This window comes from Mustela nivalis, assembly GCF_964662115.1.
Source record: "Mustela nivalis genome assembly, chromosome: 9".
NCBI lineage: Eukaryota > Metazoa > Chordata > Mammalia > Carnivora > Mustelidae > Mustela > Mustela nivalis.
Window position 1 is genome coordinate 83,791,570 of NC_139028.1, and position 14,223 is coordinate 83,805,792.

A 14,223-nucleotide genomic window follows, 5' to 3' on the forward strand; every position below is an offset into this window, starting at 1 on the left:
CCCCGCTGGGAGTATGCTTCCCCTCTGCCTCTGCCCTTCTCCGCCCTCCCTTGTGCACTCTTTGACTCTCTGTCTCTCTGAAAAAAAGTCTTAAAAAAAAAAAAAAAGAGACATGGCTACTTTATACTCACAATAGTCCATCCTAATGCTAGTATGGTGACTAGAGTACAGAATGTGATGATTAGCCAAACATTAGGTGATTCCTTACTTCTGAAACCAGGACATTGTGTCAGCTCTATTCAAATCACAACTGAGGGAAGACAGAGGTATTGTGTCAAAGGAAAATCACTGTTTATTTTCAGAATCAGGATAACAGAGGCAGAACAAGCAACAGTAAGGTCCACTAAGTGTCCACTAAGTCTGAATATTATCCAAAGCTTTACGTGTGAACTTTTGTGCTTTTTAGGTATCTAGACATTTGCACTACATATAGATACACGGACATGAGCAGATATACTACATAAATTACGTGTGTAATAGAAATATATTGCCCACTTACATAAATTATGTGTATAGCATACATATAATTATTTACTCATTTCCTACTCAGAAAAAGTAATGGAAGATACAATAATTAGTGGCCCTGATCTTTCTACAAGGTCACTTTCAGTTAGGTTTTATAACATTTTCAGCTTTGATTTTAGCACACAGGCATACTTGAGCTCTGATTTGATGAGATGTAAAACTTTGCCAATGTGATTGAGAGTGATTATGTTTCTTGGTGTGGCTCTTTGGAATAAATGTACTGTTAACACAAAATGTATGGTTCAATCCTATGGTTTTGTGGAAAAAAGGAAATACTAAGACAAGTGTATAATTCTTTCTAGCATTGGAGAAATAACATATATCAGTTTCTTCAGTACTATTTTATTACTGTGTTTTTCCTCTAAAAAAGTTGCATTTAAACAAAACCAAAGTAGTGCATTGTATTAAATACTCAGTGTTAACTTCAGGGAACGTAAGGAAAATTACCTTGTAAACATATTTTACAGCAAAAACTTAAATATGGAAGAGCTTAAGTAAGAGAGCTTGCATATTAGTTATATATAACAGGTATTACAGCTTTATTTGGCATTTAATGTGTTTGGGTAAGATTAAGAGGAGTCAAAAAATGCATGTAGATCTCATAATGTTTACTTGGTTTACATGATGCTATATTTGTAATCAAATGTGCAGAGAAGGTAAAAGAAACTAATTTGCTTGAAGAGGGATAACGATGTAGAAGAAAAAAATATTTTTAAATAAAACCAATAAAGAATCAGATTGGAAATGAGAGAAACTGAGCTTACACCCTCCAAGGCCATCAGTGAACTATGTTGACTTTGGACTAGTTACAAGAACTCAGTTTTCCTGTTTGTAAAGTAGATAAGTTGTTTTCAAATCCAGGCCCTGATCCTTATTAACTCTACGATTGTGGACAAGTTCTATAACTTCCCAAGCTCAGATTTTATATCCATACACTGGAGATAAGAATTTCTACTCCACAGAATTATAGTGAGAATTAAATTGCTAGTCTTAAAAAGCACTGTGTAAATATTAAAACGCTATGTGAAAGTTAGTATTCCTTGCTAAAGAACATAATGTGTCTTTGGAAACAAAAATTAACAAATGAAATTTCAAAGTGTTATGCAGTTCTAAAAAGCCAAAAATTTAGTAGGATTTAGCAAGTAATAAAGTATTACAAAAGTAATAATGTAACAATTTTGAAATACATATCTGGTCATATTGCAGATTGCTTTTATCTATTGGCTAATCTATTGGAGCTTAAGAAATAACTGTGAACTTCAGCTCAGGTCATGATCTCAGGGTCCTGGGATCGAGTCCCGCCCGCATTGGGCTCTCTGCTAGGCAAGGAGCCTGCTCCTTCCTCTCTCTCTCTACTTATGATCTCTCTCTGTCAAATAAATAAAATCTTTAAAAAAAAAAAAAAAAAAGAAAGAACTGTGAAGTATAGCAGTGTAAAACAAAAAAACCTTTATTACCTGATAATGTATTTCTATTGTGAGGAGTCTAAGAGCAGTTACCTGAATAATCCTGGAATTTGCCTTTTGGAATGTTGTGAATTATTAATTACTTAGTAGGACTCTGTACATTCTCTAATTCTTGGGTGATTTTTGGTAAGATGTTTTTTTTCATAAAGGTGTCCATTTTTTCTAAGTTGTCAAATGTGTCAGAATAATATATCTCATCATCCATTTAATATCTGTAATGCCTGTAGTGATGGCCCTTTTATTCATAATGTTGACAGTATACATTGTTACTTTCTGTATCATCGATTTCTGCTCTTATTATTTCTTTCTATGTGATTACTTTGAGTTTAATTTGCTCTTCTTTTTCTACTTTTTTATGGTGAACATTAGATCACTCTTTACAAATATTTTATCTTTCTAATATGAACATTTATCTTTAATTATATTATTGCTTTAATTATATCACACAGTATTGGTCTATTGTATTTTCATTTTCAAGTGATTCAAAATCTTTTCCAATTTTTCTGTGATATCTTCTTTGGTTTATTAGTTACTTAAAATATCTGGAAATTTTGGCATTGCATTTTTAATTTAATTCTCTTTCATCAGAGTATATGTACTGGAAACGTCAATTTTTTTAAATGCATAAAGAATTATATTATGGCCTCCTATTGTCTGTCATGGTTAATGCTCCATGTACATTTAGAGAAGTGTGTTTTCTACATTTTGGGTGAGCTGTTCTATGAATGTTAATTAGGTGAGGTTGGTAAATCATATTCTTCAAATATTTTATATCCTACCTGATATTTTGTATAGTTGTTTTTTTTTTTTTCAGTTATGAGAACAGTTGTTTCTCCTTTGAGTCTCTTTTAAAATTTTAAGTACATACAGTTAACTTTGTTGCATATTTCTGGTGATTTGATCTTTTTTATTATGAAATATACCTCTTTATCTCTAGTAATATTCTACATCATGAAATCATTTTTCTATTAATATAAAGCTTTCTTGGGGCACCTGGGTGACTCAGAGGGTTAAGCCTCTGCCTTTGGCTCCTGTCATGGTCTCAGGGGTCTCAGGGTCTTGGGATTGAGCCCTGCAGTGGGCTCTCTGCTCAGCAGGCAGCTTGCTTCCACCTCTCTCTCTGTCTGCCTCTCTTCCTCCTTGTGATCTCTCTCTCTCTATGTCAAATAAAAAAAAAATCTTTTAAAAAAAGCTTTCTTATGCAAAGTAAGTTTTTTAATCTTTATATTTAAAATGCATTTTGCAGTATTTTCAGGGCTCAGTCAGTTAAGTTCTGAATCTTAGCTCAGGTCTCGATCTCAGGGTCATGAGTTCAAAACCATGCCAGCGTGGGTTTGAAAAACAGCTACTTAAAAAACAACAACAAAATAAAAAACAGACACACTGCTTCTAGACTATTTTAGTTGCACATTTTAAATCAATAGTCTAATTGTTTACATTCATTTACTCTAATTACTGATGTGGTTTACTTTATGTCTACTATCTCAGTATTTGCTTTCTATTTCTACCAATTGAGATATTGTTCCTCTGTCTGTTCATTCTTGCCTCTTTTTGGCTTCATTGTTTTTTTTTATCATTTTCTACTTTAGAATATCTGCTCTATGTATTTTAACTTATTCTGTGGTTACTCCAGTGGCTATATTATCTATTCATACATTTCATATATGCTTAAATTAGCATTTACAACTTTGTATAACAGAACAAAAGACCTTTTCAGTAGTATAATTAGTTTGCCATAGCTATCATTTGTGCTATTGTTGTCATATATTATTTCTACATATTCAAATCATAGAATGTAATGTTACTATTTATTTGTCTTTTAAAAAATAAAGAAAAAAGAGATAGTGTTTCTCATTTATCAAAATATGTATTATTTATGAACCTCCTCATTCTTACCTATAAATTTGCATTTTTATATTATATCATTCCCTATAGTCTCTTATATCATCCTGAATAGTCTCTTTTATCATCTGTACTAAAGCAGATTCTCTGTTAAGGATTCTTCTAAGTTTTATTTATTTGAAAATATCTTTATTTAAAAAGACAGGAAATGGCACCTGGTGGCTCAGTCAGTTAGACATCTGCCTTCAGCTCAGGTCATGATCCTGGAATCCTGGGATCCAGTCCCACATCCGGTACCCAGCTCAGCAGGGAGTCTGCTTCTCCACCTCCCCTTACTCTTCTCCCACTTGTGCTCTCTCTCTCTTTCTCAAATAAATAAAATCTTTAAAAAAATAAAATAAAAAAGAGAGGCAAGGAAACCATAAGAGATGCTTAACTATAGAGAACAAATTGAGGGTTGCTGGAGGGGAGGTGTATAGGGGAATGAGTCAAATGGGTGATGGCCATGGGGAGAGGAAACATGAGAGACTGTGGACTCCGGGGAAACAAAATGAGGGTTTTAGAGGGGAAGGGGGTGGAGGGATGAGCTGTACACGAAGCACTGGGTGTTATACGCAAACAATGAATCATGGAACACATCAAAAACTAGCGATGTACTGTATGGTGACTGACATAACATAATAAAATTTAAAAAAATGGGTAATGGGCATTAAGGAAAGCATTTGTTGTGATAAGCACTGGATGTTCTATATAAGTGAAGAATCACTTTTATGTTTTAAAGATATTGTTCCATTGTGTCCACTCCATCGTTTCTGTTGAGAATCTGTTGTTATTGAGACTCTCTTGCTTATAATGTTCCTATTTAAGATTTACTTTTCATTTCAGCGGTTTGACTAGGATATATCTAAATGTGGTTATTTTGTATTTATCCAGCTTAAATTTGGTGGAATTTCTCAAAATGAGAATTTGTTTTTTTAAACATATTTGTTTTTTACCATTGCTTTTTTTTTTTTTTTTAACTTTGTGTCCTAATCTTTTCCTCTCATTTTTTTGGAACTGTAAATATGTTTGTTACACAACTTGCTATGATACCATAGTTCCCTAAATCCTTGTTCATATATTTCTTCAATTATTTTATTTCCCTCAGGATTATTTCTTTTTATGTGTCTTCAAGTTTACTAACCATTCACTCTTTAATATTCAAAATTGTGCATTTTTATTTCATATTGTCATTTCTAGAATTTACTTTTTTTTTGTAGCTTAAATTTCTCAATAGTTATTATCTACTGATCTCAAGATCTGTGTTGCTCTGAGTTCTGTTTCCACTGTCTTCTTTTGTTCTTGATTATGAATATGTTTCCCTGCTTCTTTATGTTCCTAATTATGCTTGGTATTGTGCTGGATACACTGCAGAGATTCTAAATTGTGTCCTCTTCCTTTAATGGATGCTGAATTTTCCTCCATAGATAGTTAAGTTAGTGATGGTTCTTTTCAATACTCTCGGGCCTTAATTTTTCTTTTTTTTAATGGTCTGTATCAGTTTTGTTCATAGAGCTAAGGTACATCTCTTATCATAAGGCTTAGTTGTGCTCCAAAAGCCTGGCTTTTGTGAGTCTCAGATGATTACTTGAGGTGTTCATAAAGTGCTTTGGGGCTTCTCCATTCTGACCCAGTGAGAATTCTGACATCTCATAGTGGTTAAAAAAAATTCTGATATCTCTATTCCAGACTCATTTACTGCACGTTAGCAGAATTATTAGGCTTTTCAGTGTCTGGTCTGTGTTTATGCACCCCAGCCCTTGGCCAAGGACCTATGGCAAACCACCACGCAGTATTTTGGAGGCTTTTTTGCAAAGCATCTTCTTCTCTGGTATTATTTTCTACAAAACTTAGGAACTTTAGGAAGTCAGAACTCTGATTTCTGCCTCCTCTACTCAGTAGGATTGTTTTCCTTGTACTGTACTGTACTTTCCTTTCCTTTTCTTATATCATGGTAGTTAAGATGTTCTCTTAAGAAAGCTGGTGTGATCATGGGCTTGCTTTCTGGGACCCTGCTCTTCCTGTTTATCAATGAAACTAGTCCTCACTTTTTTCTTTTTTTTTCAAATTTCATATTTGTTTATAGTAGCAGGACAAGGCTGATGCCAATTACTCCTTTATGCCTAGAAACAGAATTATCATGATTAATTATATTGAGTTAAATGTAATGTTGGATGAGAAGATGTCTTTGAAAACCATATGTCTAATGTTACATACATACAGTGAGCAAGGAGAAGCTACGCCTTAGAAATCTTGGTTTAGCGGTGGTTTTATAATGAGAGATAGTCATAAAAGAGGAACTAAATTGGACCTAAATATATCTGAAGAAATTCACAGAGACAACTGTGTGTGGCAAAAGGAAACACATACTTACTCCCAGAAATAAGAAATGCCATTGATTTTAAAAGTTAGAAGGAATTTAACTGAGTGGATTGGTTGGGCAGACCAGATTCCTTTGTAAATATATAGCAAAATATGAAAATACTTTTTTTAAAAAAAGAGATTTTATCTATTTATTTGAGAGAGAGAATAACAGAGAACGAGCATGGGAGGGCGAAGGTCGGAGGCAGAAGCAGACCCCTTGCTGAGCAGGTTGCCCAATGCGGCAGACTCCATCCTGGACTCCAGGATCATGACCTGAGCTGAAGGCAGTTCAACCAACTGAGAATCCAGGCACCCTGAAAATACTTTTTAAAAGACTTAAAAATTTATACATTAAAGAATTTCTTTGCTCATTATGAAGGACTTCTTTACTTTACAAGAGGATTAATTGAGGTCTCAGTACCCTGGTGAATTCCCAATGTAATTGCTTTTCAAAAGGAGATATAGAGTGTATCTCCTACATTTGGGTAAAGGGAAGCAGGGCAACTGTTCTGCTACTGCTCCCCCCCCCCTCTTTAAGTAAATATACCTAGTCCCAGGACAACTCACACAAACAGTGATCCTAGCAAAGAGGGGGATATAGCATTATTTCCAGGACAACCAGTATAGGATAGATGAGATCCCTCAGTCCATTCTTCTTCTTGAAGTCCTGATCTGGAGATCTTACACTGACTTCTCACCATTCATGTGAACCAGAAGGATGACTTATCAAGAACTTGGGGATTTCTGTAGGTCAAAATCATTTAATACATGTGACTCAGCTCAAAAGTACTGGAGAGTATAGGGTTTGGCCTTTTTTCACTTTTGTTTTTCTTGCTTGGTTAGTTGCCTGGTTTTGTATGGGGCATAGATACTTACATTCTTATATTCCTCTTCTCTTTCTTAGGGTGTATTTGGTAAAAATAAATAGACTTAATAGAGGAGATTCCTTTATAGACAGTTTTCATTAGCAACAATAAAACAGTGAGTATGAGAATAGGAAACATATTTTTGATGAACCACGTTAAGACACCTTGTTTTGTTTTTAGATCTTCAACTCTTAGGCCTATGGATGCCTGGAAAAAAATATTAGTGATTGACTTAGAATATACATACATAAAAATATAGGTTTTTTTACATTTATTTTTTTTTTAATTTTATTAACATATAATATATTATTTGCTTCAGGGGTTTAGGTCTGTGAATCGTCAGTCTTACACAATTCACAGCACTCACCATAGCACATATCCTCCCCAATGTCCATTACCCAGCCACCTTATCCCTCCCCACACACCCCACAGCAACCCTCAGTTTGTTTCCTGAGATTAAGAGTCTCTTATGGTTTGTCTCCTTGCTGATCCCATCTTGTTTCATTTTCCCCTCTCTGCCCCCACTCTCTGACCCTTCACCTTGCCTCTCATATTCCTCATATCAGGGAGATCATGATAATTGTCTTTATCTGATTGACTTATTTCACTTAATACTCTCTAGTTCCATCCATGTCGTTGCAAATGGCAAGACTTTGTTCCTTTTGATGGCTGCATAGTATTCCATCATATATATATATAAATATATATATATATATATTTATATATATATATATAAAACTTCTTCTTTATCCATTCATCTGTTGATGAGCATCTAAATTATTTCCATAATTGAGCTATTGTGGATACTGTTGCTATAAAGACCCGGATGCTCATGCCTCTTCGGATCACTACATTTGTATCTTTAGGGTAAATACCCAGTAGTGCGATTGCTGGATCGTAAGGTAGCTCTATTTTCAACTTTTTGAGGAACCGTCATACTGTTTTCCAGAGTGGCTGCACCAGCTTGCATTCCCACCAACAGTGTAGGAGGGTTCCCCTTTCTCTGCATCCTCACCAACATCTGTCATTTCCTGACTTGTTATTTTTAGTCATTCTGACTGGTGTGATGTGGTGTCTCACTGTAGGTTTGATTTGTATTTCCCCGATGCCGAGTGATGTAGAGCACTTTTTCATGTGTCTGTTGGCCAAAAATACAGTTTTTACAGTATCTCTCACCTTCTTTCGTACAGAGTAAAGGGAGAAATGTCCCTCTAATTCTTCACGTATTTGTAGTGTAGTGAGGAACAGAAACTATAATGACAAAGTAATATTGCAAGTGCAGCATCAAGGCAATCTAGCGCATGTTCTAGACTCATAAAGGAAGACTGCACCAAGTTTGTGGCAGGTCATGGATTAGGGAAAGCATTCTAGAAAGAAATGATGTCCTTGATGAGTCTTAAATGAGTAAAGTAAGTTGCAGGTGAGTGAGTGAGGGAACATTTCAGGAAAAGGGAGTAACGTGAATCTTTATAAAGTCATATCAAGGAAAACATCTGTTACTCTGTTTGAAGTACAATATGGAAGTTAAGGCACAGAGAAAAGACATATATTGAAAAATACTACTGAGCATAGTTTCCTAGGAGTTTTAAGGCACTATAGAAATTTGCAGCTAAGGTACGTCATATTGGGAGAATAGATTTGAGGAAAATAATACCTGAGAGCAAGGACTATACTTCAGAATCAAGATGATAAACCCTAAATAGAGCTCTAGTGACTCTGTTTAATTTAGGTTCAATATTGGGGTGGGGGAGGGGGCAATCAGTATAAAGAAATATGTAGGAAGTGAAATCCATAGGACTTGGTGATTGACTCTGTGTGGGTGGGAGAAAGCAGTTAAAAGTAACTGACGATTCCCAGGGTTGTAACTTAGGTGACTGAGTTGATGGAGGTAGGAGGAAGTATACAGAAGGCTGATCAGGGAGGAGGAACAGAAGTTTAGTGTGATTGACTTTGACATACCCAGAGGAAACTGAGGTGAGATCTCAGTGAAGAAGTCTATGCTGGAGATGTACTTTTTTACACTCATAACCGTATTAGCAATGGTAAAAGTCATAAAAATGCTAAGTTTACCTTGAGAGGAAAAAAAAAAAGAATTTTAAAAGAGAAGGATCAACGGTGAAACTCTAGAGGATATCAGAGTTTAGTATATAAGAGCACAAAAAGAAATGCAGAAATGATGAAAACATAGCACTTTGGAAGAGAAATAATGGCAGGATATTTACATAGGGGAAATTAAATGGACGTCATGAAAACTAAAAACTTTTTGCTGCAAATTACACCATCAAGAAAATGAAAACATAACCCATGGATTGGAATAAAACACTTTTAAATCATATATCTAATAAAGGAATTGTATCCAGAATGTATAAAGAACACTTACAAATTCAGAAATCACAAATAACTCAATTAAAATAAGCAAAGCATTTGAATAAACAAATCTCTTGAAATTGTACATGAATGACCAATAGACACATGAAAATGTGTTCGATATGATTACTCATCAGATAAATACAAATGCAGACCACATTGAGATACCTCTTTACATCCCCAACAAAGGCTGTAATAATAAACTGAAAACACCAAGTATTGGTAAAGCTATACAGAAATTAACATATTCATGTATTGCTGGTAGGAGTGAACAATGGTGTAGCTATTCTGGGAAAGTTTGGTGGTTTCTCAAAAAAATTAAATGGTGTTACCATATAATCCAGCAATCCCTCTTCTCAGTATATACTCAAGGGAATTGGAAACAGATGTTCACATGAGAACTTTCATGTGAATGTTTATAGCAGCTTTATGTAAATACCAAAACATGGAAGCAGTTCTAATAATGAAGGGATAAGCATAATAGTGGCACATTCCTACAATGGAACATTATTCAGCAATTACAAGGAATGAAGTACTGATACATGCTACCACATGGGTAAACCTTGAAACAGGAAAGAAACCAGTCACATAAGACCGCATATATTAGGATTCAATTTATATGAAACGCCAATAATTAGGCATCTCTGTAGAGACCATAAGTAGATGGTCAGGGTTTGGGAGAAGAAGAAAAAGCAGGGGAATAGTGAATGACTAGTAGGTATAAAGTTTCTTTTGGAGAAAGGAAAATGTTCTGGAGTTAAATAATGGTGATTCCATAACCTTGTTAAGTATATTTTAAAAATACTGAGTCACGAATTTTAAAATAGTGATGTTTTTGGTAACTCAGTGCTCTTTAAAAAAAATAGCTTCTATATCTCCTAGTCCCATCATTTTATGGAGACTAGCTTCTCGCTGTTAACTGCACTGACTTTCATGATGTCCTTTATCCAGACTCGGGTATAGTTATTGAAAACAACTTTTGCTGAGCTGTGTTGGGATTCAGCATAGGACAAGTGGTTTCAGCTAAGTGAAACATTGTCTGCGCTGCTGCATCTTTAAAATTCATACACCAATTCTCTGAAGCCATAAAATCAATTTTGGATTTGAGTTTTCCTGTGACAGTGTGGACAGAGTGTCATGGGTGATGGAGACTTACAGTCTTGTAATTCCCCAGGAAGAAAAGTCTTTTGCTGAGCAACAGATCTATACTTGAATTCAGAATATAATAGCTCAATCCTCTAAATCTGCAGGAGTTTCTAAAGTCTCACTTAGGCTCACCTGCCAAATGTGTTTCCCTGATGCTTGCATGCTCTTCTAAGTTCGATGTCTTTTTTCCTGCTTGCAGAAAATACAGAGGCCAACAGGCCTTGTGTTTCTTTTTTGGTATCCAATGCAGGGGCACAGCTTAACCATGAGACACAGTCTAAACAAAGTTCCAAAGTTCATTATGATACCCTCCTTTCTTGGTTGACAATCTATAGTTGTCTATTTTATGCTGCACAGCTAATAGAAAGTAATACAGTTTAGGTTGGAGAATGTCTCTTCTTACATAGATGTAATAAAAAATTTTCCCTCAAAAGAAATATTATGAAGTGATACACTCTGAATTTGAATGTTATCCACTATATAAGTAATGAATTGACCTTGGGCAAGGTACTTAACCCCTCTGAATCTGTCACCTGAACTGCAACAAAGGAGGATAATAGAAATCACTAGTATATTTGATTCCTATAATTAAGACCACAAGATAATGAACACAAACTTGTCATGTAAACAAATAGGTTTTCTAAAAGTATGAGTGTTATTTCCTAGTATATGTACTTTTTTTATTACCAAGTAGTCATATGTCTTTGTTGAGTATGGAACTCAAATGATCACCTTCCCAACTGAGCAGGAAATCTATTGTTAAATAATTTTGACAGGAACAAACTGAAATACATATTTCCTTTGGAGTCAGAGTTCTGTTTTAGCCGAGTGTAGTGCAATTTTCCTTTGTAAATGACATGTAATTCACATGTGAGTTCATCTTTATATATGCCTAGTTCTATCTATTGTGGATCCTGTTGTCCAAGGGGCTGGTATCCAGTTTGCAAAAAGTCATTACTCCTCTGTTTTAGTGGTCTGGGGTTTTAAAGCAATATCTCCTCTGTATAAATGTCTTAAACTTCAATCCCATTAAAAGCAAAACAAAAAATCAGTAAATTAGTATCCTTTTTAAACTTGTATCCTTTTTAAAATAAAGCTTTTTTAAAAAATATTTTTTCTACAAATCATGTTTCAAAAATTAGATGAAAGGGACTGTTTCATCTAAGTTTTACTGTAAGTGTCTTACCTCAGAAAAAAATGGAATGTGAGCTGAACCCTCTGGAGAGGAATTCCTGTTACCACCTGAAATTTGTCCCCCTGCCAGGATGTTTGGGTACACATCAGCTTTTATTGAACATCAGCTTTGTGTTAGTCATTGGACTTACTTGTACTAGGTGTAATGTTCCAGGAAGTGGTGGGATTTGCTTAAGATTTAAAAGAATCCAGTTCTTTGTTTAAAAAAAAAAAAAAGAAAGAAAGAAAGAAAGAAAAATCCAGCCTAGATTTTCATGGTATTCTGTTACCTCATTTCTGAAATAGGCACAATATTAATTTATCTCTCTCCAGGATGGCTCTGGTAAGGATCAGTATAATAGTATGAAGAAGTACCTTATAACATTTAACCAAGAAATACTGCTGGAAAATCAAAAGTAAACCATGTTGTAAGGACCCTAGAACTGAACATCTCAGTAAACGAAGTTGGCCGTTTTCCAGACTTGCTTTTACAAAAATAATACTTTGTATTAGAGTTTCTATTTTGCTCATTTTTTAAAATAAAGCTTAATATCAGATATTTATTATAGAAAATTTGAAAAATATTGACAAAATGACCGTCTTCTGTCCCCTGATACCACCACTCTGAGTTAATTACTGTTAGCATTTTGATGAATAACTCAGTTGATGTTTCCTCATCTGAAGGAAAGGACCCCTTCAGGTGAGTGAAATTGGGGCACGAGCTCCCACCCCACTGCCAGCCGCTGGTACTAGAGGACAGATTGAAATTGAAGGAAGATCAGAAATCTTCAAAACCCCGAAGCAGCAGACGTTTTAACTTATGCCCGGAAACCTCTTTATATCCCACGTTTACGGACTAAGAAGCTTGCAGTGTAGCATTATGGGTTCAGGGTCCGCTTTTGGACACTGCTCACTCCTGCTTTTCTTCCGTCTGCATCAGGCTAATCATGATGCATTTCTAATTAGAATATTCTAAACACTCTCTAGAGCGACATTGTTTTCTAAACACCGTGTCATCAGGTGAGGGACACCTGCCTGCGACTCGGAGCGTCTGATAGTCTTTCCAAGTGAATTCTGTCTCACATCCTGCCGTGTCCTCGGGTTCAATTACTGGAAGATTAGATTTCTCTCTTCGCCCCCCCCACCCCCGCCCCGCCCTTCCCCTGCCTTCCCTCCCTTCCCGAGCTTCGGGAGAGGAAGAATAAATGATCAGTCCCAGGAGGGGGTGCAGCCCCGGGAGCGCAGCCGGTCGACCCCAGCGCAGGGCCGTCGCCGGGCTCCCCTCCCTCTCCCCGCGCCGCCTCCAGCGCGAGTGACAACGCGCCCTCCAGGCTCGGGAGCAGCAGCGTGCCGAACAATCCCGGGCAGGGCTCGCCTCGCTGGTGACATCACTGCCGGAGATACTCCCCGCTCTCAGTGCCTGCCTTCGCGAGGCGTCCGTCCGTTTGTCCGTTTCCTTCCGTCCGCTGCTGGAGAGAGGGCTCTTCGCCGGCCGGGGACAGAGCCGGGCACCGAGGAGCGACAGGACCCGGAGGAGGAGGGAGAGCAAAGGCAGCGAGGGAAGGAGGACCCCGGCAGGCGACAGCATGAAATTCAGCCCAGCGCACTACTTGCTGCCTCTCCTGCCGGCGCTGGTCCTCAGCACCAGGTGAGTCCGGGAGCGTGAGTGACCCGAGCCCAGGGGCGCTGCCGGTGGGTTGGTCCTACTGCAGGTCACCTGTCAGGGCCAAGGACAGACACTTCAGCTGTTTGCATCTCCCGCCTAAGTTAAAGGGTGCTCTGTGTTTCGGGCTCTGAAATCCTTCCTGGAGAGTAGAGCCCATTTCTAGTTATCCTAGCCCTTAGAGAAAGTCTCAGTGCTCCTAACCAGTGAGGGGACTATGCGCTTTTCCTTTCAAAGAAAACATGTTTTCCTGCAGCCCTAGTAGGAGCACAGATAACAGGCAGTAACAGACCAAAGTAAAGGAAATGGAGAGACAAGGGGGGAATTGTCACCAGGCAGTGTGTTTTCATTAGAGCTGACTTAATAGCCACAAAGCTTGCCTCCTCCAAGTGTATCTGATTTTAAGGTATGGGAACCAGAGAAAAATGATTAATCCTGGAAGATGGTAAGCCTTGCACAAAAGTTCCTGGACTTGTAAAATGACCTGTTTTAAGGTCTTGAGCAGGCTTAGTGGTAGGCATTTTCATTTGGCTGTCTTGTGAACAGGTCTAATTAAAGAATACACAAGGCGATTAAAAGTTGGAAGACACTCTCAGAGTGCTGATGCAGAGACCCTAGTCAGAAACAATTAAGTACTGTACTCCATCACTGGCCACAGATGGGACTTTAAGCCCAAGCACAGAGAAGCTATTTTTAGTGAAGGTTTAAAATGCAGTGGTTGAAAAGAGTTTTGTGACTCCCCACTGTTGATCAAGTCCCAAAGTTGGTGATG

At 37.0% G+C, this 14,223-nt stretch overlaps 1 protein-coding gene and 1 long non-coding RNA gene across 3 annotated transcripts in view; one reads left to right on the forward strand and one right to left on the reverse strand.

Annotated features, from left to right (window-relative positions):
* Nucleotides 1-6,761: 6,761 nt before the first annotated feature.
* Nucleotides 6,762-10,891, reverse strand: LOC309873471. Its single transcript, XR_014316377.1, has 2 exons — nucleotides 10,748-10,891; nucleotides 6,762-7,309 (listed from the first exon to the last, which is right to left on the reverse strand). It is a non-coding gene; the product is annotated as an uncharacterized lncRNA (long non-coding RNA).
* A 1,944-nt stretch (nucleotides 10,892-12,835) lies between these two features.
* The window catches only part of LUZP2 (leucine zipper protein 2), a 455,081-nt gene continuing 453,693 nt past the window's right edge, over nucleotides 12,836-14,223 (forward strand). The window contains exon 1 of one of the 2 annotated variants that reach the window (XM_082749119.1): nucleotides 12,836-13,436. Coding sequence is in view for 1 of the 2 variants with exons in the window: in XM_082749118.1 (XP_082605244.1) it covers nucleotides 13,375-13,436 (62 nt within the window). In the remaining variant the exon portion in view is untranslated. The remainder of the gene's footprint in view (nucleotides 13,437-14,223) is intronic. The other variant, XM_082749118.1, reaches the window with a different exon arrangement.